General features: G+C 40.9%; 1 protein-coding gene across 6 annotated transcripts in view; it reads left to right on the forward strand.

Annotated features, from left to right (window-relative positions):
* Positions 1-22,964, forward strand: part of MLH3 (mutL homolog 3) — a 28,743-nt gene extending 5,779 nt beyond the window's left edge. The window contains exons 3-13 of one of the 6 annotated variants that reach the window (XM_029951484.1): positions 2,214-2,312; positions 3,012-3,097; positions 3,940-4,044; positions 5,295-5,367; positions 11,966-12,037; positions 13,267-13,378; positions 14,382-14,541; positions 19,808-19,831; positions 19,916-20,012; positions 21,477-21,628; positions 22,596-22,964. In XM_029951484.1, the coding sequence (XP_029807344.1) occupies positions 2,214-2,312; positions 3,012-3,097; positions 3,940-4,044; positions 5,295-5,367; positions 11,966-12,037; positions 13,267-13,378; positions 14,382-14,541; positions 19,808-19,831; positions 19,916-20,012; positions 21,477-21,628; positions 22,596-22,718 (1,103 nt within the window). In that variant the 3' untranslated portion in view covers positions 22,719-22,964. Of the gene's footprint in view, positions 1-2,213; positions 2,313-3,011; positions 3,098-3,939; positions 4,045-5,294; positions 5,368-11,965; positions 12,038-13,266; positions 13,379-14,381; positions 14,542-19,807; positions 19,832-19,915; positions 20,013-21,476; positions 21,629-22,595 lie in introns of those variants that run through there. The other 5 variants (XM_029951485.1, XM_029951487.1, XM_029951486.1 and 2 more) reach the window with 5 other exon arrangements.
* Positions 22,965-26,088: the final 3,124 nt, after the last annotated feature.

Below are 26,088 nucleotides of genomic sequence, written 5' to 3' on the forward strand. Positions count from 1 at the left end.
GCCTTGAATGTTGCAGAAGAATGTAAACTGTATGAATGTAATTGTAAATTAACTTGTAACTCTCCTTAGCATGAATATCTCTAGTAGGAGGCTCTGATTTATCTGGAGTTCATAAATAAGGCCTTTATTTTTCAGTGGTTTCCCATTTTTTTCTCATGAAAAAATAATCACTGTAGTAACTTTGAAAGTTTTAAGTCGGAGAACTGTCTTTCAGTTCTGTTTCTGGACTCTCAGGTTGCTCTTAGGGACGTATGTGTTTTTCAGTCGATGTAGTTTTATGTCCTGTTTTATACTGACTGCTTATCAGAAGTAAACCTAAGGCCCTGGCAGCTCATCTTCCTGAAATGCAACCGCTTTTAAGTGGAGACAGAAAAGACCGGGATTAACCTGAGATGGTTGCAGCTAAAGCAAAGGGGGAAGGAGTCTCGGCTGCCATACGGAATGTAAACACCCGCTCCTATTGAACCAGGCTAGATGTTGAACACACTTCGGCCTGCTTAGCTTTCTGGATTAGCGAGTCTTGTAGTGAGCTTTGAAGTGTCATGTTAACTCAATTTCATAAGAAAAAAATAAAAAGTATGTTGGGTATAGAAACAAGTTCCATGGAAAGATGACTCCTAAGCCCCATCCATTCACATCGAATAGTGCCGTCTGGGGCTCATGCACGGTGGGACACTGGGACACTGCTGAACCGTACCAAAACGTTACCTAAGAGGAATTGTGAAGAGGTAAAATGAATTGTACAGAAAAGAAGATCTATAAAGGGAATTTAAGAGTATGTCAAGTCTCCAAGCCTTGACAGTTTTTTTCTTTAAAATGGCTTCAATTCTAGGGCACCTGGGTGGCTCAATCGGTTAAGTGTCTGACTTTGGCTCAGGTCGTGACCTCACTGTTTGTGAGTTCGAGCCCCACTTCAGGCTCTGTGCTGACAGCTCAGAGCCTGGAGCCTGTTTCAGATTCTGTTTCCCTTTATCTGCCCCTCCTCCACTCATGTTCTGTCTCTGTCTCTCAAAAGTAATAAATAAAAACTTCAAAAAATTTAAAAAAGAAATAAACATTAATTTTAAAAAATTTAAATGCCTCTACTTCTGTCTTTTCTATTACCAGTAACACAGCCTTATTTTACCTTACTCTTTAATCTTATCATTCTAAATTAATCTTTTCAGTTCTGGTCCAACAGATTTATTGTTTTGAAAAAATAGTTTCATCATGCTTTGCCCCTATTCAGAAACTCAAATTCAGGCATTGTTTCTAAAACGCAATCATCCTTCAGAGAGGAGAGCAGAATTTGGGCCAGATATTACTGGACTTTGGAGTTTATTTATTTTTTTAATGTCTGTTTATTTTTGAGAGAGAACAAGCGAGCAGGGAGGGACAGAGAGAGAGGAAGAGAATCCCAAGCAGGCTCCATGCTGTCAGCACTGAGCCTGATGCGGGGCTTGAACTCACCAACTGTGAGATCATAACCTGAGCTGAAATCAAAAGTCGGATGCCATACTGACTGAGCCACTCAGGCAACCCTGGACTTTAGAGTTTAAATTGAGAACTTTTATCTGTGCATGTATTCATTCATTTATTGTTCACACTGCACTAGATTGCAGATTCGCTGGCTTGGCTTTCAGGAGTTCACAATCTATCAGGGAAGACAGCCATCTAAACGTAATATCAGATAAATGTTGTAATAGAAACAAATTGAGTACAAGAGACATAAACTGGAGACGTGTGAAGGTTGCGCCAAGTAGTGAAGGCTAACAGTTAAGGACCAGTATATGTCTAATACCAGCCATGTCAACCATGGCACTGTTGACGTTTTGGACTCATAATTCTTTGTCATAGGGTTCATCCTGTACATGCAGAATATTCGGCAGCATCCCTAGCCTCTATCTCTGCTAGAGGCCAGTAGCGCCCCTTACCCAAGTTGTGGCAAACACATGTTGCCAAATGTCCCCCATACAAAACTGTGCCCACTGAGAATCAGTGATCTATTTTAGGTGCTTATTCTGTCTGGTATTTATGGATAATGGGACTAACTAAGCATTAATGTAGGTTCCTAAATTAGCATAACTTCATCAAAGAACTCTGGCTCTCAATCCGGTGCTTAGTAGTCTGCCTTATGTCTTGACTCAGTTTGTGCAGAAAGATTTTATGTAACATGACTTCTTAATAATTTATATTTTGAGTTCAAATGTCTAGGTTTTCTTTTTTACATTTAGGATCTCAGTACAAGTGTCATCCTTTTAGAAGCGACCTTGTTCTTCCTTTCCTTCCTAGAGCTCGGGAAGAGAGGACCTTGATGAGACAGACTAACAGAGGTAGGGGCAATGACAGAGATTGCCAGGACATCTGGTATATACTGTACCACCTAACTAAAAAAATTTTTTTTTAAAAAGCAGGGTTGTATTATTAAGCTTGATCGGAGCCAGCTGTGCCTTACTGGAACCAGTAATTCCCCATGGTCCTATTTAACAGCAGAACTAAGTAATTCAGTGCATGCATTTAGCTCAGAAATTACTTTTCCAGACTTGAAGTCAATACTGGGAGATTATGCGCAGTTGTGGTGTCTTGCGATTGAGCAAATATCTCTCATTTTTAAAGATTGGAGTTGCACTCCCTATTGTAATAGTTTTATGTAAGCAACATCCTTATTTTCAAAAACTGCTACAGACACTATGTTTGTTCTTTGTTTCTAAAAATAGGTAAGGTATATTTTTACCTAAAGGAAGTGAGACTACTAATTTGAACCAATTTCTTCTGGATTTGTATCCTGTAATATCTATGGAAAATAGTTTGGCGAAAAAGCTATAATGCCAGAAGATACAGTCATCAACTCTAACTTAAAAAGTAACAGATCAGAACAATTTAGAGATCCAGCAAACACTGAACATTTGTAGCGTATTGGAACAAGATGTCTGATCTTTGATCTTGAGGCTGTACCACAGCAAATAGGAGTGCCACTCACCTTATTTTCTGTGGCTCTTAATGCCAGCTTTATCTGTTCCCTTTTGCCCTAGGTGCTGTGGATGATACTGTTGGGAGAGAATCACTTCAGTCTTTATTCTCAGAGTGGGAAAATCCAGTATTTGCCCGTTATCCAGAGGTGGGTCTGTAGCAGCTTTTCTTTGCTCGTTATTTTAAAATTTGTACCTCATTTAAGTTGGAAATGGGCATGAACAGCTATATTAATTTTTAACTACAAGTGGAAAGTGGGCATGTTTCCAAATAATTTATTTGGAATACTGTTTAATAGAGGAGAAATCAGTACCCATAGCATTTGGGAGCTTGGACATTTTGGATTAAACATGTGTAGTCAGTGTGTAATTAGTGAGTGTGTTTACCACTCTTAGAAACCCTGCCTTGCAGCTTTGGCAGGGTATTTAGGGTGGTGATAATTAAAAAAAAAAGAACCGTTACATCATTAAATAAAGTAGGAGTCTTCTACCGAAGGAACAGTTCATCACTGGACCTGAGCGTATGTCTTCCCCCTAGTGCATGATCCCAGAACGTACTTTGTGTGTTGTGATAAAGGTGTAGAATAAATGAGCACCCGATTGCTGATTTTTCAGCTAAAATATATTTAAGGACCTCATCACGGAGCATAGACAAATTGTTATTCTGAAACACCATTGGTTTATGTTAGTAATTTTGTTCTTGCCCAAAAATTATTATTGAAGACTAATAATTCACAGAGCCTTTTGAATTTCTGATTCCCTGATTTATATTTTGAGTTCAAATGTCTAGGTTTTCTTTTTTACATTTAGGATCTCAGTACAAGTGTCATCCTTTTAGAAGCGACCTTGAAATCAGTTTCCCTGATTCAGCCCACCTGTAATAGGTTCTATGAAAATGAATGTTCTAAAGCAGTTTGGGATCTTTGGTAAAATAGTTCTCCAGATATAAAGAATGAAAAATTGAAATGATGTCTGTGCTGGGTCTTTCTAGGTTGCTGTTGATGTGAGCAGTGGCCAGGCCAAAAGCCTAGCGGTTAAAATTCACAATGTCTTGTATCCTTATCGTTTCACCAAAGAAATGATTCATTCAATGCAGGTAAAAGATTGACTTTGAAATCTCATAAAAATATATATAAGACCTAAGCTGGGCTAACTGTTGTGAAATTGGATTCATTTAATGATCTAGACCACCTTGGTCAAGGCATATGTGGTTTTTTAAAATCTTACCAGAACTTTTATTATCAGAAGAAAAAGCGGAGGACCAATTTTAATTACAAAGGAAAAAATAGCTTTAGTAGTGAGAGCAGGTTGGAGGGATGAATTATGGATTGAGGTTCATGGTTTCAAGGATTATATATTAACTTTATATTTTGACAGTAATTTCTAAATCAACTAAATACTGTAGAGACATTGTCCTTAAATGTGCAACAGTGTCCCTTAGTAAATGACCATGTGCAGTATGAGGCTACCAATGACCTGGCTTAGGAGACTCCAGGTTGAGGAGCTCTCTTAACAAAAGGGACCCGTTGTCTCATCTGCTTTGCTAGCTTGCCCTCTCCCTACACCACTCAGGCCGTCTGCCTGCATCTCCTTGTTTTCGGTGTGGGCACAAATTAGGAGGCTGGATAGATACAGGTAAACCCCTCACCTGGCACTGACCTGGTACCAGAGCGAAGCAAGTGTGATCACTGGAAGTGGGGCATGTGAGCTTACCTGACACAGGGCTCGAGCTCACGAACCGTGAGACCGTGTCCTGAGCCGGAGTCAGATGCTTAACGACTGAGCTACTCAGGTGCTCAAACAACAGTCTAATGTACGTTAGTTTTGGGAGTGGGGCAGGGAAGTGCAAGGACAACCTTATCTGTCCTGGACAGAGAGGAGTCCCCAAGGGTTAAAGCCCCTGATGGCTATTAACTTACTACGTTAAGGGACGAGCTCCTCTGAAATGGTTTTTTTTACTTTTGCATAAGTGTTCAAAATTTGTTTCAGCCCCGTTTGTTAGCGGTCTCTGGTCATATTAATAGTTCTCTGGTCATTACCTATTAGTAAGAGTCATTCCATTGGGAAAATTTCAGGTGTACTCTGGAAAGTTCTGTTGCATGTTCTTTTTAGAATCTTTAGCCTGTAGTCTCCTTCCTTTTCTGTCTTCTGATCCCTCTATTTGTCCATTTTTTTAATCCTTCCTAATGACTCCCTCAAGATCACCAGCACCTTATTCCATAGTCTTAGATATGACTATTATAATGCAAATGACTCTGAATTAAGTACAATTTTTTCTCTTTATATGCAGATAAGGGTTTGTTAATTTTTATTTAGTGTTGCACCACTTATTTGAATGTATGGCAGGTTCTACAGCAAGTGGATAACAAGTTTATTGCCTGTTTAATGAGCACCAAGACTGCGGAGAATGGTGAGGCAGGTAAGAAGGGAGTTTAGCCTTGATTAACAACCAGCTGGTCTCCTGACAGCCTCCTTTTAAGTATTTTTTTGTTTTAATGTTTATTTATTTATTTTGAGAGCATGTGTGCATGCAGGCATGAGCAGGGGAGGGGCAGAGAGAGGAAGACAGAGAATCGTAAGCACAGCACAGAGCCCAATGTGGGGCTTGAACTCACAACTGTGAGATCATAACCGGAGCTGAAATCAAGAGTGGGCTGCTTAACCAACTGAAACATGCAGACACTCGTAAGGTATTTTTAATATGTAGTGCTAGTGGCAATGATTTGGACAGATTAAAACTAATTAGGAAAACCAATCTAAATTAATATTATGAAACAACAGGTTTCTTTTGGTTTTGTTTTGTTTTTTTTGAGAGAGGGCACAAGTGAGTGAGGGGTGAGAGAGAGAGAGGGTCAGGAGACAGAGAGAATCCCATGAGGGGCAGACAGAGAGAGAGAGAGAAACTGGGATCACCCGAAGTGGGGTTAGTGCTCCCCAGAAGCAGAGCTCGCCTGAAGTAGGGCATGAGCTCACCTGATGTGGGACTCGAACTCAAGAACCATGAGATCATGCTCTGAGCTGAAATCAAATGCTTAATGACTGAACTACCCAGGCTCTAAAACAACAGTTTTAAGGTACATTAGTTTTATATACATATGCAGAGATATACATATATAAGATACATTTTAGACTATTAATAGTGGTTAGCTGTGGAGTAACAATGGGAGTGAGCAAAGGGGAACTCTTTTACTCTTTAAAATGATATAGTGTTTGACTTTTTGATAATGTTTTCATGTGTTCCCTTTATAATAATAGAAAGTTTACATAATGAACCCTACTAAGTTTATCAGAAATTACATACAGTATCTTGATGACCTACTTTAAGAGAGCAATAATAGTTTGTAAATAATAACATTAACCCATTCAGCAAATATTGAGTACCTGTTGCATGCCAGAGACTATACTAAGCCCTAGAGCTACAGTGGTGGCAAAAAATACACATGTAAGAGAAACAGAGAAGGACATAAACGTTCAAGTTTTAATTCAAGCTAACGTTACAGAAGAGAGAAACAAGATGCTGTAAGAAACTGTACAGAGAGATTTGAATTAATTAGGGAGGCCTGGGAAGGCTTTCTTGGTAAAGTGAGTATGAGTACGAGGATTTAACTAGGTAAAGAAGGGAGGGAGGAGTGTTCTGGGCTGAGGGAATGACATAGGCAATTTGTGTTTCCTCTCCTTCAGCGAGAGGAAGCAGGGCAAGCGCAGCTGGAGTGAGTGCAGAGATGAGACCGCAGAAGTAGGTCACAGCCAGATCTTGAGTGCCAGTTACAGGCTTTGTATTTGTCCTGACACCAATTGGAAGCAGTGGAAAGCTTTTTGTTTTCTTTTTTATTGTTTGTTTTCGCAGTGGCACATGTCACATTCCATTTGTACTTTGAAAATACTGCTCTGCTTGCGGTGTGGAGAATGGGCTGGGGGTGGGGTGGAGTCCCAGTACCTGCAGAGAGACTGGTAGGGAGGATATTGCAATATATAAAAATGATCGTTGGTGAAGATCCAGGTGGACTAGAGAGAAGTGAGCGCCTTGGAAGGAGAGAGAGAAAGCCAGCAGGCTTTCGTGGTGCATTGGCAGTGGGAAGGGAGATCAAAGATGACTCCTAGTTTTCTGACCTCCATAACTGAGTGGATGATGTTCCAGCACCAGGTGACAGAGATCACAAGGAGAGACTCAGAAATCTGTGACATTGAAGAGAAGGACTGAAGGGTGAGGGTGAAAGGCTTGGGTTTTTTGGTTTTGTTTTGTTTTTGTTTTTTTTTCACCTGGAAGACTGTTGGGCACATTTACAAGGCGTGCCTGGTAGTGTGGGTGGCTGAGGGCCCTGAGCACCAGGGGAGGCTTTGGGCCCACGCAAGCAGACCTGCAGGTGACTGCTTCTAAAGTTTGAAAGCAGTTCATTCTCCTTGTATTTCAAAATATTCCCTCTTACCTTGCTTACATTGTAGATTTATTTAGTAAATGTCATAATAGACCAGAATTGTCATAAAAATTGTCAGGGAAAGTCAAATTCTAGTAGTTTGTTTTGGAAACATGAATAGATTTTTTTTTCTAAGGTTTTAATTACCTAGAATTCTTTGTTACTTAATACCAAAATCTCTACTACGGGCACCTGAGATGGGTAATAGATGAGTATAGCCACAAAATCTGAGATGTTCAGAGAAGCAAAAGGAGCCTACTTTTTTTTCTAATTTTTTTTCAACATTTATTTATTTTTGAGAGACAGAGAGACAGGGCATGAGCAGGGGAGGGGCAGAGAGAGAGAGAAAGGGAGACATAGAATCAGATGCAGGCTCCAGGCTCTGAGCTGTCAGCACAGAGCCCGACGCAGGGCGCGAACCCACAAACTGCGAGATCATGACCTGAGCCGAAGTTGAACACCCAACCATCTGAGCCCCCCAAGCACTCCAAAGGGGTCTATTTAAATTTCTCTTAAGATTGTGTATTTTCATTGGATTACAGTTGACCCTTGAACAATGCAGAGGTGCCCCAGACTCCTACACAGTCAAAATCCATGTATAACTTCTGACTTCCCCCAAAACTTAACTGCTTAAAGCCTACTGTTCACCAAAGCCTCACCAATAACAGAAACACATATTTTGCATGTTACATATATGAAATGCTGGATTCTTACAATAAAGTAAGCAAAAAATTTCTAAAGAAAATATGAAAAGAGAAAATACATTTATAGGACTGTACCATATTTATTGACAACAATCTGCCTATAAGTGGACCTGTGCCATTCGCACCTCTGTTGTTCACTAGTTGCCTTTAGTTAGATACCACCAAAGAGTACTTTTAGATAAATACATTATTAAAATAAAAATGTAAGTGTTTTGTCACTCATGAGTACTAAAAGCAACCTGTTTTTATAATTGACCTATTTTATTTTATTTAAAATTTTCTTTTAACATTTATTCATTTTTGAGAGACAGAGAGAGACAGGGGCGAGTCAGGGAGGGATAGAGAGAGAGAGGGAGACACAGAATCTGAAGCAGGCTCGAGGCTCTGAGATAGTCAACACGGAGCCCAGTGCAGGGCTTGAACTCACAGAGGGCAAAATCATGACCTGAGCTAATGCCAGACCCCCAGCTGGCTGAGCCACCCAGGTTCCAATAATCAACCTATTTTAATAGGTGCACATATTTTTGTAATTGACAGTTTTTTTAAGTAGGCTTCACGCCCAGCATGGGGCCCAACACAGGGCTTGAACTCATGACCCTGAGATCAAAACCTGAGCCGAGATCAGTCAGACACTTAGCAAACAGAGCCACTCAGGAGCCCCTATTACTGTTTTAAATTATAGTGAAATTAATACCATATGTTGGCATTTTGTATTGCATGTTTCCATTGTTCAGTTATGATACCCCAAAGAATGATTCATTTATTTTTCTGTAAATATTTGAGTGCCTATTCTATGCCTGGTGCCGATAGACATGCTGGGAGTACAACAGGTAAAATTCCTTGCCCTTGGCATCTGCGTGGCTCCATCAGTCGAGTGTCCAACTCTTGACTTCAGCTCAGGTCATGATCCCATGGTTGTGGGCTGGGGCCCTGCATTGGGCTCCATGCTGAGCATGGAGCCTGCTGAAGATTCTCTCTCGCTCTCTCTCTCTCTCTCTCTCTCTCTTTCTCGCTCTCTCACTTTCTCTCTCTCTCCTCTGCCCCTCTCCCCTACTCATGCTCTCTCTCTCTGAAATAAAAATAAATAAATGAAAATAAACATAAATAAAGAGAAAAAAAGAATCCCTTGCCCTTATAAAATTTCTGTTCTTTCGTGTTAGGATATAAAAAATACAGCTTCTGATACAATTAAATTACTTTCATATATCCTACTTCATTCAAGGAAAAGAAAATGTTGTGGATCCCATGTAGACTATAAATCATTCTGCCACCGTCAGGTACAGGATTGATTTCTGAGGGTCCTTGACTCTTGGTAATTCACACCGACTCCGTTTTCAGGTTTGAGATTACTCCTTCACAAGTTAGTTATTCCATTGTTTTGCCCAATACAGGATGTTCAGTATTCATCACAACCAGCTGCAACTGCTCCTATCCTCAAAGGAATTTAACAACATTTTGGGGCCTCGTCCTATGGTTGAACATACTGTCAGAAAAATTAGTTCCTTTTTTTCCTTAAGTCTTAAGATCTCATGCCATAAATTTGATGGTGTCATAAAAACATTATATTCTTTAGTAGAAATGGGAAAACAGGTATTATCTATTTTGATCAAATTCAGGAGGAGAACCTTTATTTCAAAATAACTGATGGAGATAGATCTCAGCCTTTGGACCAAATTAATAAAATGACAAGATAAAACGAAGTAGTAGTGTAATTGGGAATCGGTTCTCCGGTCAATGAGAAGGAGATTTCCCTGTAGGTTTGGCTTTTTGGGTCAGGACATTCTGACTTCTCTCTTGTACTTGAGAGTCCAAAGCCTTGCTACAGTTGGGAGTTTGTTAGAGTTGCAGAATCTTGTGTGTCATCTCTAACCTACTGAATCAGAATCTGCATTTTAATAAGATCCACAGGTGATCTGTATGCCCATCAAAGTTTGAGAAACCTGGGTCTAAAACAAGGGGACGTGTGGCTGTGTGTCACATCCTACCGCTGCCTGCTTTTGTGCACTCAGGGAGACAAGAATGGTTTTTACACCTTTAAATGGTTGAAAAAGCAAAAGAATAATAATATTTCTTGACACATTAAAATTACAAATTAATATTTCAGTATCCATAAATAAAGTTTTATTGGAACACAGCTACAATGTTCACATATTGTCTATGGCTGCTTTGGTTCAAAAGGAATAGTGAGTAGTTGTGACAAAGTATATGTCCTAAAAAGCCTAAAATATTTACTATCTAGCCCTTCACAGAGAAAATTTGCTGACCTCTGATCTAAAGTGGACTAGATCTGGGGCGCCTGGGTGGCTCATTTGGTTAGGCATCCGAATTCAGCTCAGGTCATGTGATCTCACAATCTGTGGGTTCAAGCCCCACATCAGGCTCTGGGTTGACAGCTCGAAGCCTGGAGCCTGCTTCAGATTCTGTGTCTCCCTCTCTCTGCCCCTTCCTTGATCTCTGTCTGTCTCTCTCTCAATAATAAATAAACAGGGGCGCCTGGGTGGCTCAGTTGGTTAAGCCGCCTACTTCAGCTCAGGTCATGATCTCACGGTTCATGGGTTCGAGCCCCGCATCAGGTTCTGTGCTGACAGCTAGCTCAGAGGCTGGAGCCTGCTTCAGATCTGTTACTCCCTCTCTCTCTGACCGTCCTCTGCTCGCCCTGTCTCTTTCTGTCTCTCAAAAATAAATAAAATAAAAATAAATAAGTAAATAAACAAAAAAAAAATAACAAAATCGATAGTAGTTGTGACAAAGTATAGGTCCTAAAAAGCCTAAAATATTTACTATCTGGCCCTTCACGGAGAAAATTTGCTGACCTTTGATCTAAAGTGGACTAGATGTGGGGCGCATGGGTGGCTCAGTTGGGTAAACATCCAGCTTCGGCTGAGGTCCTGATTTCACCATTCCTCGGTTCGAGCCCCGTGTCAGGCTCTGTGCTGACATCTCGATGTCTGGAGCCTGTTCAGATTCTGTTTCTCCCTCTCTCTCTCTGCCCCTGCCCTTCTTGTGCATTGTCTCTCTCTCTCTCAAAACTAAATATTAAAAAAAGAAATGTTTTTAAAGTGGACTAGTTCTGGCCCATGCCTTTTTAATATGTAAATGGTTTGTGAGAAAAGTTTAAACTGGCCAGAAGCAGCCTGTCTTTTGAAAAAAACTCTAGTTACACTTAAATTTAAAATACATAAATGTTATATAATGTAAATCAACAAATTGAATTTATATGTTTGGTTGTAATGTTTCTTAAAGTGAATCACATCTGTCATTTATTAAAAGTGCAGTCTCTGGAAACAAAAAGTATACTAGAATTACATTCTCCGTGGGCTCCAGGGCAGCTTGCAAATCAAAGTCAGCTGATTTTGATAATGTGTTTAAGGTCCTTCATTGTATCAACTTGAATTAATAAAGCAAAATCAGTATTTAAACATTACAAACATAGGGCTTTAACCTTGTTTTATAAATGAAATGCCAATGTAATAAAAAAATTTCTCATTAGGAATAAGTTTGTCATTTTCCCCGTAATTTCAATTTTTTAAGAAATGAAAGATACTAAGTACAGATGTTTCTCTCTCTCTTTTTTTTAAATAATTTTTATTTATTTTTGAGAGACAGAGAGTGCGAGCAGGGGAGGGTCAGAGAGAGAGGGAGACACAGAATCCGAAGCAGGCTCCAGGCTCTGAGCTGTCAGCACAGAGCCTGACCTGGGGCCTGAACCCACGAACTGTGAGATCATGACCTGAGCCAAAGTCAGACGCTTAACTGACTGAGCCACCTACGCGCCCCGGATGTTTCTCTTATGCTTATGTCATTAACTAGTTAACCTTTTTTTCCCCTCCACACAACATGATTATTTTAATCTCAACTTGAGAATTTGATATTCCAGTAATCTTTGCTCCCGTTCTAGGTGGAAACCTGCTAGTCTTAGTGGATCAGCATGCCGCCCATGAGCGCATCCGTTTAGAGCAGCTTATTAGTGGTAAGGATCTGTTTGGAACTAAGAAAATATTTTGAGACCGCCCTGCACGATTAGTATACTGAAAGAGTTTTTCTAACTGTGACTATTGTGAGGAAAGATGAATTGTATGTTTAAAAAATTAAGCTGAAGTCTTTGGTTTGGCTTCTTGTTTAACTGAAAGACTATAGTGATTCACTTTATAGATTCAAATTTGGTGGTTTTACATGGTCAAAGACATATTTCCCGTACATTTATCATTAACCCTAAGGGTTGGGTGTCTAAGGTTTAGCCTACTTTATCGTGACATCCTTCACAAAGATAGGCCTCTCTGTGTGCCCATGTGGTCTTGTGTACCTTCTGCACAGTTCATGAGGCAGAGACCACCACCAGCTCAGAAGGCCCAGTATATTGTTTTTACTTTAAAATTTGTTTTGGAATAGGTGGTATAATGAAATAAATTAAAGTCTGATAGGTACAGAATGGAATATAATGAAGTCTTCTTTTTACCCTTGTTCCTCCCCCCACCTAGTTTCTCTCCCCAGAGACAACCAATATCACCGACTTGCTATATGTTTTTCCAAAGCCAATATGTGCTTTTTAATCTTTGCTAGCCTCCTTTCTTACCATGAGGCAGTGTATTCTCCAAGTGGTAAAATCCCAGGAAAATCTTTACTCTTGTGGTCAAATAATGGAACACTATGTCAAAGAGTTAGGTGAGGACCCAGGGAGATAGTTCATGGACTAAAATGGCAATGATATTACATGTCCACTTTTCCTTATGAAAAGACCTAACTGTTGGGAAAGATATGGTAAAACACTGTTAGAAAAACTTGCTGTAGGCTCAGGACCATCTGAGACCAGTTCTCTTCAGAGACTGGGAAACCTTTCAGAAGGAATGGGAAGCCTTCTTGAACCATAGAATTGTACGCTACACCAGTTTTATTTCTTCAGTAATCAACATTATTCACCCCTTTATTAAAACCACATTTATTGACTACCTACAGGAACATTGCATTGTTCATCTGAATGTAAGACTTAAGTCTTACACATCTTATTTTGGAAATACTGCTGAAATGAATAAATGGACTGGACATTTACTCGTTTGACTTTAATAATGGAAATTCAAAGCCTAAACCAGAACACAGTGCTACACAGGATAATAGTTACCATGGCTGTGCCTTCTCATGCGCCTTTTGAAATCTAGAAGACTTCATTTCCTCTTCTGAACCCATTCATCTCTTTTCCAATAGATTCCTATGAGAAGCAACAGCCACAAGGCTCTGGTCGGAAAAAATTACTGTCCTCCATTGTAAGCCCTCCACTAGAGATAACAGTGACGGAGGAACAAAGCAGACTCTTACGGTTAGTACTACCATGAGGACGTGATACTTCTAGTATAAACCCTCACAGTAATTCCGTGCGGTACAAGCGTAACTGTTGTCCCTTTTCTCAGATGAGGCACCTGAGACCAAGAGAGCTTACATGACTTGTTCAAGGACATGGCAACTCTTGAATGGTGTAGCAGGCTTTCAGATGCAGGTCCTCTGACTTCAAATGCTGTTCTTTCCACTGTATCACAGCTGTTGAGTATAGGATAGAGTTTCCTTGATAATTTTTTCCAGCAGTTGGCTTAGAATACTCTTACCATTTCTTGGAAAAGTCCATGTTTATGCTGTGCTGTTTCTGAGAGCAACGTTACTGCAGTAATTGCTTCCATTCTGCTTTGCCTCAGTGCATCCTAGATTCTTCGTTTTCATTACCATAATCATACTGGGAAAAAGTAAAACACTGGGCCGCCAGGAAGGGGCAAATCATATGGTGAGTCACAAGATAGGACGTTTTCCCACTTTGGGGCAACACAGATTATTGGAAATAAAGAATTGTCTCTGAATTTATGTCAGGTTTGGGACTATGCTACTGCCAATAAATCTTTTTCCCTGGAGCATAATCTCTAGTAGAGGCAGATCCATTTATTTACATCCCGCTAATCAGGACTTCTCAGTTCCTTGGGCTGTAAATTACCTCCCTGGTTTAATGCTGATTCAAAACATTCTCAGCCCTTCTATTTATGCCAAACTCCTTGAAGTGCCAGCAGCGAGAAGAAGTTAGCAATTCTTCAGTGACGAATAAAAACTTAGGAACAAGACTTAGAAACAAATTGATTCTCTTAATGGAAACAAGAAGAAAAAATGAAAGTTACTGTAATTTGAAAAGGAAATTTGATAATAAAATCCCAAACAAATGTATGAGAAAAACAGTACAACTTTTAAAATTTGTGGCAGCTTGTGAAAAACCCTTCAGTGCTTGGGGCTAGTGCTGAAATGTGAATGAAGTAATAGTTTCATAATGGAAGCTCTCTCTTTAGGTGCTACCACAAAAATCTGGAAGATCTGGGCCTTGAAATTATATTTCCAGACACTAGTGATTCACTGGTCCTTGTAGGAAAAGTACCACTCTGTTTTGTACAAAGAGAAGCCAATGAACTTCGAAGAGGAAGATCTCCTGTGACCAAGAGCATCGTGGAGGTAAGACAGAGCTTCACATGCTGAGGAAATTGCTACCTGAGGGCAACCTCCTGTTTTCTTGGGAAATTCTGTGTTCATCTTTTATCCAACAAGCATCAATACCTGCTATGTGCCAGGTGCTAGAGATTAAAAGATGAATTAGCTCAAGGTGAAGAAGAAAGACATTTAGAATAGTTAGAAATACAATGAAATTTGGCCACAGTTAGAGGTATGTTGAAAAGTGCTATGGAAATACAGAATGATTACTATCCCCGGGGGGTGGAGGTCAAGGAGACTGTCACAGAAACTAATTTTTTTCCTTAGGAAAAATCTTGTAGAACAGTAGGAGCCTGCCCAGTACGGAGGAGGGGAGAAGGACATTTAGACAGAACCGCAGGTGTCAGAGACCTGAAGCAGATACTGTGTTTAGGAACTCCCAGGATACTTGGCTCGAATTAAGACATACACACAGTGGGACCTAGATGAGGCTAGACCAGCCATCAAGACCAAGCCAGAAAGGGATTCAGCGTATTCTGCTAAGTGGTTCTCATTTCACCCTCTGCATTTGTGTTTTGATAAAGATCTGGAAAACTGCTTTTAGGATATGACATTGGAGGTGTTGAGGAGAACCATTACTTCTTTACTTATGTGTTCCACTTTTTTCTTTTAATAACAAACAGTTTATTTTGTCTTTGTTGCCTTTGTTTTGTTTTGTTTTGTTTTTTGCTCCTTTCTGGTTTTCTATTAGAGTTTTCTTTATTTCTCCTTGTTTTTTTTTTTCCTCTGCTAGTTTAGAAGTTACATATTCCAGGGGCGCCTGGATGGCTCAGTCAGTTAAGTGTCCGACGTCAGCTCAGGTCATGATCTCACAGCTTGTGAGTTTGAGCCCCACGTTGGGCTCTTTGCTCACAGCTCAGAGCCTGGAGCCTGTCTTGGATTCTGTGTCTTTCTCTCTCTCTGTCCCTCCCCCACTCAATGTTCTGTCTCTCTCTGTCTCTCAAAAATGAATAAATGTTAAAAAAATTGTTTTTAATGTTGTTATGTATTCCATTTGTATTACTTCAGATTAGCCTTGTATTTTAGCCTTAATAAAGTTTAAGGTAATTTGCTTCTCTATTCTCTTCCTAAACTGTACCAAAACCTTATAATCCTTTATCTTCTGTCACTCCACTCCCATCTTCCATGTTGTTGCTCAGTATTTTAACTTGACCTTGTATTTTTAAAAATTTTTTAATGTTTATTTGTTTTTGAGAGAAAGAGACAGAGAGACACAGAGTGTGAGTAGAAGAGGGGCAGAGAGAGAGAGAGAGAGAGAGAGAAGGAGACACAGAATCCGAAGCAGGCTTTAGGCTCTGAGCTGTCAGCACAGAGCCTGACGTGGGGCTCAAACTCATAGACCACAAGATCATGACCTGAGCCAAAGTTGGACTGAGCCACCCAGGCGCTCCAACTTGACCTCGTTTTTAATCTCCCTGGTAGTCATTAATTTTATAGAATCCGTGTTCACCAGAGTCTTTGTTCATTGTTGCTCCTTGCATCCTATTATTCATTCTGTGTTCAGCTTTCTTTTTTCCTGAAATCTTTTAAAAGGTCTTTTATTAAGAGTCCATACATGATAAATGACCTTTGAAAATGTCTTTCTTTTGCCTTCACACTTGCATGATTGTCTACATCGTCAGTCATCCCTCAGCGTTTTGAGAACTTCGACGTTCTCTATGCCGTTGAAGCCCATGGTCCATCTAATTATCACTGCTGTGTAGGTAATATGATTTTCTCTCTCGTGGCTTTTAAGGTTTTCTCTGTCTTTGGTGTTCTGGAGTTTCCCTATGATATATCTTTGTTTTTATTTCCTTCTTCAGATTCATCATGCTTCTTCCACTTGGAAGTTGCTTCTGCCTTTCTCTCTCGTTCCCTAGAAATCCTGTCAGATGTCTCCTGGAGCTTACCTTTTTAACTTCTCTATCATATTTCCCATTGTCTTATCTGGTTGTGATACATTACCTTCCAGGGAATCAAATTCTCTCTTCACCTACTGTTAAATCAGATGGTTAACTGACTCACTGGGCTTTTTATTTCAGTGACTGTATTTTTTACTTCCAGAATTATGGTTACTTTTTTTTCTCATATCTAACTTTTCTTTTTTCATGGTGTCCAATTGAATTCATTGTGGTCTCTATTCCTTATTCATCTCTAGCTCTTTCTATTTGGAGCATGAGTAAACCTACATGAACTCAGTCTACGATTTTCCTATAGATCTGAATTACTTTAGTCATATCTAAAAATAAAAATTAGAAGATAGATTTCGTGGACAAATTGTATGATGGACCGATATGGGAAATGATTGAGGCAGGGAGTGCAGTTGAGAAGCTGTTGCACTAGTTCAAATAGGAGACGGTGAGGACCTAAGTCAACAGCACTGGGTAATTGAGAGGAGAGACATATTTGAAACATAGTTGGAAAGTAGAATTAAGAGGACTTGGTGAGCATTAGAAAGTATAAAAGGGTTAAAGGAGAAGAGATAAGAGAGGATTCTGAAGGTTCTAGATTGGATGACTAGAAGGATGGTAATGCCGTTGACAGTACAGATCTGTGCCTGGAAAAGAAGCCTGGGCTGTGTGTGTGTTGGGTAGTTAACGGTATATATATTTTTATAGCATCAGAAGCTGGAGAAGGGTCTAGAGGAAGTGTGAGCGTATAGGGAAAATATGAAGAATACGAAGAGAGGAGAGCACAGGGTGGAGCTGGTGGAACCCTGGCATTCAGGGTGCATATATTTTGGCAGAGGTCAGGAAGACTGCTGGTGAAAAGGAGAAAGTGTAAAGGATAACTGAAAATATTTGGTCGGAGAGAGAGGAAGAAAATCAAGAAAAAGTAATATTCCTAAAACCACTCAAAGTTTTACATGGGAAGGTAATCGTCAACAGTAGCTATTAAGCCTGAAAAGCTGTATTTGGCAGTCACAAGGACAGTGTCTGTTCCATGGTGGCATCTGCTCGTGGGGGTGGGGGCGCCAAGCACAGGTTGCCATGGGTCAGGGAGGCAGTGGAGGAAGAAGAGGTGGAGCTAAGTAGACCACTCTCTCAAGATCTTTCAGAAGAGAGAGAGGGTGAGAGCTAAAGGTAGTCTGCCGTGGGGGGCAGGACACGAAGTGGAGGAAACAGTTTGGTTTGTTTTCAGATGGGAGAGACTTCAGCATGTCTGTAGGCTAAGGGTGAGAAGGCATTTGAGAAGAAAAGGCAGTTAATAGTGCCAGTGCTTGGACCATCGTGAGTTTAGCCCTTCCAGAACTGCCCTCTGATCAGACAACTTTTGCTTTGCTTTCAGCAGTGCTCTTTTTCCCAGCATAGCCTTTCTTCTCCAGGGCTCCTCCTCCAAATTGTCTTAAATCCAAAAGATAAGATCTGTTAGAATCTTTCATTGTAATTCAGTCTCTAAGTATTTAACCAGAAAATTATAATAAAAACTTTTCCCAGAGTGACTTCAAAGACTACTGGTAAGGAGTTTACTTCAAATTGAAATAAAGCTTATGGCTTCAGAAAATCTTGACTAAGTTAAGTCACACTGCTCAGGAGAGATTTTGGTAATTCTGGAAGAAGCTGGAACAGTTCTGGTATCTTGAAAAGGAGGTAGCTACTTGGATTCTAACAGTTAAAAGATCACGAATATTTTGTTTATTTATTTATTTTTGAGGGTAAGACAGAAAGAGACAGAGTGTGCATGGGGGAGGGGCGGGGAGAGAAGGAGACACAGAATCCAAAGCAGGCTCCAGGCTCCCAGCTGTCAGCACAGAGCCCGACAAGGGGCTCGAACCCACAATCCGAGAAATCATGACCTCAGCTGAAGTTGGATGCCCAACTTACTGAGCCACCCAGGCGCCCCTAAATATCATGAATATTTTCTATGAAGTTCTGTTCTTTAGCCTGATGAATGCACCTTTTTAATATTAAGTTATCTGGTATTAACTGAACCATTGAAATGTGAAATGAACAGAGATACAATCTATCCCCCCTTCACCAGGCTTAGAAAATGATGTGTCACGAGTCCCAGATGACCAAGCACAAGAAAGAATGGCAAAAAGGTTACGTTTGATCTCTGTCCACACTAAGCTTTGCTAATGGGTCAGGTGTTATGAAACATCTCTCTGTATAGGTTTGTTCGGAAACGAATGCAGCCTATAAAAAATATATGGGGTCTCCCACCCAGGTCCTGGTAACTGTGCTCATTTATCAGCATGGTGGACTAGGGTGTCTTTGAGGAAAGGAGAATTTTCTGAGTCTGATTTTTCAAGATCTACCATGTTGTAATCTTAGGAAGGTGATTGATACATAGCCAATTCTAGGAGTAAAAAAAATCTTGTGTTTTCTTATAAAGAAATTATGAAATGTGCCACATGTCAAAACAGTTTTTTAGCTCTGATGGTTAAACAAATTGGTTGCATGAAAAATAGCGTCTACTTTAAATTTCTTTGAAGTCCTTTTGTAAATATTAACATCTGCAGAGATAACTATTATAAAGGGTACTAGAGGGAAAGAGATATGCTAGTGAGGAGAAACTCTCAACAAAATGCCCCAGAAAAGAAGCTTTTCAACCCCGAAGGGAATTGTAAAAATAATAATAATAATAAATAATAATAATAATAATTAATAATAAGTCTGGGGGAATTAAAGCGACTACTTATGTTTATGATATATCTAAGCAAGTGTCCCACTCAGTGCTCTATTGTGTTGATGATGGTTGTGGATTTATTCCATTTGAGTGTAATGTTACACTTGCTCTGGCTGAGTTTGTAAATACAAGCAGCCTCTTAGCAAGAGGCCTCTCTGATATTTAGACTCCGTTGAGTCATCAAAGCTGCTCTCAGCAGTTACATAACCTCATGAGTTAGGAGCTATCTCTGGAGGAAGTTACAGTAGCTAAATATATTCTCTCTTCAATAGGAGTTCTATTAAATTGTCTTGGAATTTCATATTCAGAGTGCCTCACAACAAATTATTTGCACCTAAGTGCTATATTTCTGGAACTCTCTCCTGTATTTTTTAACTTTCCTTTTTTTATTTTGAGAGAGAGAGAGAGGGAGGGAGGGACAGAGAAAGAGGGAGAGAGAGAGAGAATCCCAAGCAGGCTCCATGCTGTCAGTGCTGAGCCCGACACAGGGTTCAGTCCCTAAAATCAAGTGTCGAACACTCGTCTGACTGAGCCATCCAGGTGCCCCAGCAGGTGTATTTTTAAACTTTAAAAGAACAGCTATAACAATGGATTAATACCTGTTTTCCTTCCTGCTTTGTAGGAATTGATTCGCGAACAGGTGGAGGTAAGCCTGTTATTTTGGGGTTTCACAAAGAGGCACTACACACAAAAGGCTCTATTGTCCCATTTCCTTTTCCCGTTAATGAAGAATGTGTTTATGCATCAGCTACTCCAGACCACCGGAGGCATCCAAGGGACTTTGCCACTGACCGTCCAGAAGGTGCTGGCGTCCCAAGCTTGCCACGGTAAGACGCGGCACACCGGATAGTGGGTGCTTCTGTACGCCGAGCACCAGCGGGAACACCACAGCTATGCTGGGAGTAGGAGGCACATTTACTGCTCACCTCTCGGAGGATACAATTTATTGTTTATTTTTTAAAGTTTCTTTCTTTTGAACGAGAGAGAGCATGAACTGTCAGTGTGGAGCCTGACATGGGTTTCGGTCTCACAAACAGTGAGATCATGACCTGAGCCAAAATCAAGAGTCAGTGCTTGACTGACAGAGCCACCCAGGCGCCCCGTGGAGGGTACAATTTACATCAAGAAACTGAATACACTAAAAGTACACACTAAAAAATTGCTTTAATAAAGCAAAACACCAGCACATACATTTGACCATAATTCAGACTGACATGTATGAGTGGAGGGGTACCTCATAGAGGAGATGCATTTTAAGTCAAGCTTTGAATGAACTGAGTGATATGGATTCAGAGGATGGAAGAGAAGGTTTGCCACAAAGGGTAGAAATAGTCTATGCACAGGTCCAGAGGGAGAAAGAAATTAGTTATATGAGGAGCAGCGAAGGGTATCAAGAAATTAGGCTGGTAAGAAAGATTAGAAGCCTACAATAAAAATTTCTAATTATTGTATAATTATTTAATGTTTGGTCTCACCTGTTAAACCCGTTAGATCATAAGCTCGTGGAGGCAGAGACCATGCGTCTCATTCTCTGCCTGACACGCCCCTGCCGCACAGAGTGTACACTTAGAAATATTTGTTGACGGAGTGGATTCATGTCTGCATAAAGGCCGGTTCTGACAACATGAGAGTTGAATTTCTTTTATTATTATTTTTTAAGTTTATTTTTTATGTTTTTTTTATTTTTGAAAGACAGAGAGAGACAGCGTGAGCAGGGGAGGGGCAGAGAGAGAGGGAGACACAGAATCTGAAGCAGGCTCCAGCCTCTGAGCTAGCTGTCAGCACAGAGCCCGAAGCGGGGCTTGAACCCACAAACCATGAGATCATGACCTCAGCCAAAGCCGGACGCTTAACTGACTGAGCCACCCAGGTGCCCCAGCATGAGAGTTTGGATCAGGCAGATTATTATGGAAATAGAGAAAAACAAATAAAGTGGACATTATAGGAAAAACAGCCTCTGTGATAGACTGGCTGACAGATGATCTTGATTTTACAGCCTGTAAGAAGGAAGCAAAACATTGCCCTTGACTCTCTGAGGAAAAGTCTGAAAGCAAAATCCTACCAAGTGAAGGAATGCCTCCTCTAGGGATTAGGAAGATAGTGATTCCATAAGGAAGAGCCGAGACACACACGAGTCATGAACCCATGACGTGCCAATTTCAAGCAGTATTGGTCACAAGAAAAAAGCCTAAGACACATTTTACTTTTCCCAGATATCTGGCGCTGGCCTAGGGTCAGCATGGGCTTCCCACTATAGCCACCACATCTTCTTGTTTCTGTCTTCTGTTTAGGGGCCATTAAGTTCAATGATGGCCTGAGCCCGGAGGAGAGCTATCGCCTGATCGAGGCCCTGTCGGGGTGCCAGCTGCCTTTCCAGTGTGCCCACGGGAGGCCTTCCATGCTGCCGCTGGCTGACATAGACCACTTGGAGCAGGAGAGACAGGTACAGTGATGACTAATTGGAGAAGGGAGCAAGGTTTATCTTCTCTTTCTTCTCCAGCTTCTGTCAGCCAAAGGTAATTTGTCTGAAGTCTTTCCAAAACACCAGAGTTTTGAAAAGTATGCACTGAAAGTTTATTTATATAAAACCTCGCCATTTCATCTTCTAGCTCAGATTCACAATGGAGCTCAGGCTGCACTGTCAGATTACCTGATGCCTTTGTATTCTTAAAGCTTAACACACATACAGACCGGGATCCTGAACACCTATGGCGTCCTAGCTCTAGGTTTGATAAGATTAGAAGGTCTCTTTGGGGCTACAGGAAGTTGATAGAAACACAGCAGATGTACTGCTAGCAAATACAACCCCAACAGCCAGGGTCTTGATGGTGCCCTTGCTGGAAATGGTAGCCATTTCTAAGGATCTCTAGAGTTATGATTTGGGGATCATCGGGCAGGAAACCAAGCTTAGAAGATTTTCACATTATGGTTTGGCCTTGATTCCTCAGCAGCCCAGGAACAATGATGTGGATAATGTAATAAAGGCACAGAGTGGTTTAAATTAAAGAAATTTTCTGTTCTTGTTATAATCTTAAATGAAACAGAACACAAAAGCATAATAGGAATGTCCATGTCACTGCTTCCCAAAATCTGTTCTTTTGCTGGCCTTTCCTTGTAAGGGCTGTAAAGTCTTTACTTGCCTGGAGTTTTCTGGTGCATCTAGTAGGCTTTACTCCATTAAAACCTTACTGTTTCAGACGACAATGAAAAAAACTTTGGTCCTCATTCCTGAAGAGATGGGGATCTAGACTTAAAGTTTGTAGTCTCACTTATCCTAAGGAAATATCTCATCTCTTCTGAATCCCGAAATTAGAAATCTGAAGAGATTGGAATAGCCATAATTAGGAAATTTTTATATGGTACTTGGCTTTTCATGCTGCATATGGGAGTTATTCTCTTTCTTCCCACAGATTAAACCCAATCTTGTTAAACTTCGCAAAATGGCCCAGGCCTGGCATCTCTTTGGAAAAGTGGGAAGCTGTGAAACAAGGCAAAGCCTGCGGTCATCCATGCCTCCTTGTGAGCCACCATGAGAACAGAATGATGGATCCGTAAGGAACCAGAGGGACGCTAACTGCCTCCGAGCAGAGCTTGGGCAGCAGGTGCCAGCAGAGTCCGAGTCCCCTGGGACCCCCAAGCAACACGATCAGTCAGTCCTGAGCAGATGGTCCCTCCAAGCTGAAGACCGTTCATTCATCCACAGCCGCAGACACAGGACATTGCCCTAAAATATCTACTTTTTATAATTTATTTAGAGATTAAAAAAATTTAATAACTAATTGGTTCGTTTGTGGGGGGGATTTTGGTGGGAGGAGGGGAAGGGGGGTGGCTTGGTTTTGGTTTTGCAGTTTTTTCCCCGCCTCGTAGTTTGCATTGATGTAATTTACCTGATGCTGAACTCCTTGGGACCCACTCTGCCTTCCTAGAAAGCCCATTGCCACACTCCGTTTGTCCCCTCCTTCCCCCTAGTCGTCTTTATCCCTCACTGCTGCTGCCGTAATTTACATTCTAGATCTCAGACTTAAAGAGTTTCTCTACACTGAATAAAAACATCCCCTGCAGTCTTTTTTTTTTTTTTTCTGTTTTTTATTTATTTTTGAGAGACAGAGAGAGACAGCACAAGCAGGGGAGGGTCAGAGAGAGAGGGAGACAGAGTCTGAAACAGGCTCCAGGCTCTGAGCTGTCAGCACAGAGCCCAACGCGGAGCTCGAACCCACGAACCATGAAATCATGACCTGAGCCGAAGCCTGAGGCTTAACCAACTGAGCCACCCAGGTGCCCTGCCCTGCAATCTTCCATCGGACCTATAGTTAGATTATTTTAGGGATTAAAAACTGTTGATAAAAAGAAACAGGGTCGCCTGGGTGGCTCAGTCAGTTGAGCCTCCAGCTTCAGCTCAGGTCATGATCTCGCGGTCCGTGAGTTCGAGTCCTGCATTGGGCTCTGTGTGACAGCTCAGAGCCTGGAGCTTGCCTCAGATTCTGTGTCTCCCTCTCTGTGCCCCTCCCCCTCTCACACTCTGTCTCCAAAAATAAAATGTTAAAAAAGAAGAAAGAGAAAGAAGGACAAGGATACAACAGAGACAATTTAAACTCTTGTCCTATTGTGTGTGTGTCTTACTGTCTCTGGAAGACCTCATTCAGTCTGATATGCTCACAGCCCAACTGGTAAAATGGTCAAAGTACCAGGACTTGTTTTTTAAACTGATTTTTTTGGTACTTTAAAAGTATCTCTTTATGTGAAAACAATTTTCATATCAAAAAGCAGCATTTATTCTTTAGCCTAACCAGATATGTTCTCTTTTAGGAGACAACAGTTCTTTTGGTCCCTTTCAAATTATATCATAGTTTTATTACAGAATACCTGTCTAATAGGTCTCATAATTTCATTTGAGACCAGGACTGATCTTTGTGCAAATGCTTTTTATGCCATCCTTAATCTGTATTTCCTCTACCTTTTTAGAAGGTTTGATTTCTGGTTAATAAGACTCAATAGCCTGAAGTTTTATAGAAAACTTTTATAGAAAAAGGAAAGCCAAACACCAGCTGGTAGTGTTGATTGCAGCTGGGATCCCATACAACGAGAAAGATGCTGCAGTGAGAATTTCCACTTTTGTATTTTGCAGCCTGCTGAAATTGGCCTTTGTATCAATGGAGTGATTTTTCTCATTTTTTAATACAGGAAACACATTTGTACTCATGGAAGAAAACTCTGTTTGCCAGCAGCCCTGCAGTGAATCTTACAGGAGCAATGAAGTATTGCATTCATTACTGTGTGTCTCAGAGAAGGTTCAGGAAAAGCCTTCACTGGTTTTCAAGGGGATCCTTGTAGAATGACGTAATTGGAACCCTGAAGAATAGGCACCACTGTCTAAAAATGGCCTTTATTCTTCTTAATACATATAAACGGTTACATAGCCTGGGAGACATGACCTTCAAAAGGAGGGTGTTTTCAGGGGATTTGCAAGGCTGTCAGGGTCTTTGCCTCCAGGCCCAGTGGGCTGCTGTGGCCTCTGAACCTCTGCCGTCACTCTCCAGAGCGACGTGGAGGCCAGCTGTCCTGGGAGTTTAAAGTATTTTTCAGGTTAGACCAATTGGTGGGATTAAAAAAAGTGTTATGATACTTCTTATGTTTAGGTGATGAGTGCAGTTTCAAAATGTTTTGCTATAATCTCAGACCACCATTTTTTTGAGAATAGCAGATTAGCAAAAGTTCTCCATAAATAATGTAATAGCCTTCCTGGCTAGCCTGACTCAAGCAATGCAAGAGATCATTATACTGTTTTCATAATTTATAAACTCAGTTGCATGCATCAGCATAAAACCAACCTATTAGCCAAAAATATCTAACATTACTTTTATTGCCTGTTAGGATTTTGTTTTGTTCTGTTTTTAACTTTACTTGCCCCAGTGCAAAGACATAATTTTCTAACACATGATAGTAATCATTAACACCTTTGTGGTGCTTCAAGGTTACAAAATAATTTTTGCATGTCTTATTTGAATTTCTTGGCAGCCCATGAGATAAAGTGGTGTTATGCTCCTCATTTTACAAAGGCTAAAATATATTAAGTGATTTGTCTAAGATCACACAGGTACTAAGTGGTAAACTAATGGTAACCAAGTTTTCTGGCTCCAATAACAAGAATGAATGTTAACCGTTTATTAAGGGCCTACTGTATATACCCAATGCTGTGTGTACATTATTACTAATCCTTAAGCCAGTTCTGTTAGCACGCTAATATCTCTCTCTTTTTTAAGTTTTATTTATTTATTTGGGAGAAAGAGAGAGTGTATGCATGAGTGGGGGAGGGGCAGAGAGAGAGGAAGAGAATCCCAAGCAGGCTTTGCCCGGTCAGGTCAGTGGAGTGGGGCATGAACTCACAAACCATGAGATCATGACCTGAGCCGAAGCCAGATGCTTAACCGACTGAGCCACCCAGGCGCCCCTATAGCTGTGGTTTTTACTGGGATAAGAGGAGATAACCGTTCTGTCAGGAAGAAAGGCTATAGATGACAATAGGGGCTAGACTCAGAAAAGCTTAAGGCAAAGCTTAGAGTGTAGGCTAGACAGGAAGGAAGAGACAGGGGAGAGAGCTAGGGAAAGGTCCAGAACCTAGCTGGTGGTCTGGAACTCCGTGAGCAGTTGAGAATGGAGAGGTTCTAGCACTCACACATCAGACAGAAATGAACAGATGGGATCTGAACCTAACAGTGGAAAAAAACAAGGCAGCCAAAACCGGGACCGAGCAAGAGGGGGCCCAAGACCAAGTTCTAGAGATGTGTAGGGGCCTGAGGAAGTCATGCCAAGTGAGAAAACAGATGCAGCGGTCAGCTCCCAGGGAGCTCGGACACCTGTGCTCGGCTCGAGCTTCAACCAGGAGCCAGCAGTGGCAGGTCCGAA

The sequence above is a fragment of the Suricata suricatta genome, chromosome 9, assembly GCF_006229205.1.
Source record: "Suricata suricatta isolate VVHF042 chromosome 9, meerkat_22Aug2017_6uvM2_HiC, whole genome shotgun sequence".
Classification (NCBI taxonomy): Eukaryota; Metazoa; Chordata; class Mammalia; order Carnivora; family Herpestidae; genus Suricata; species Suricata suricatta.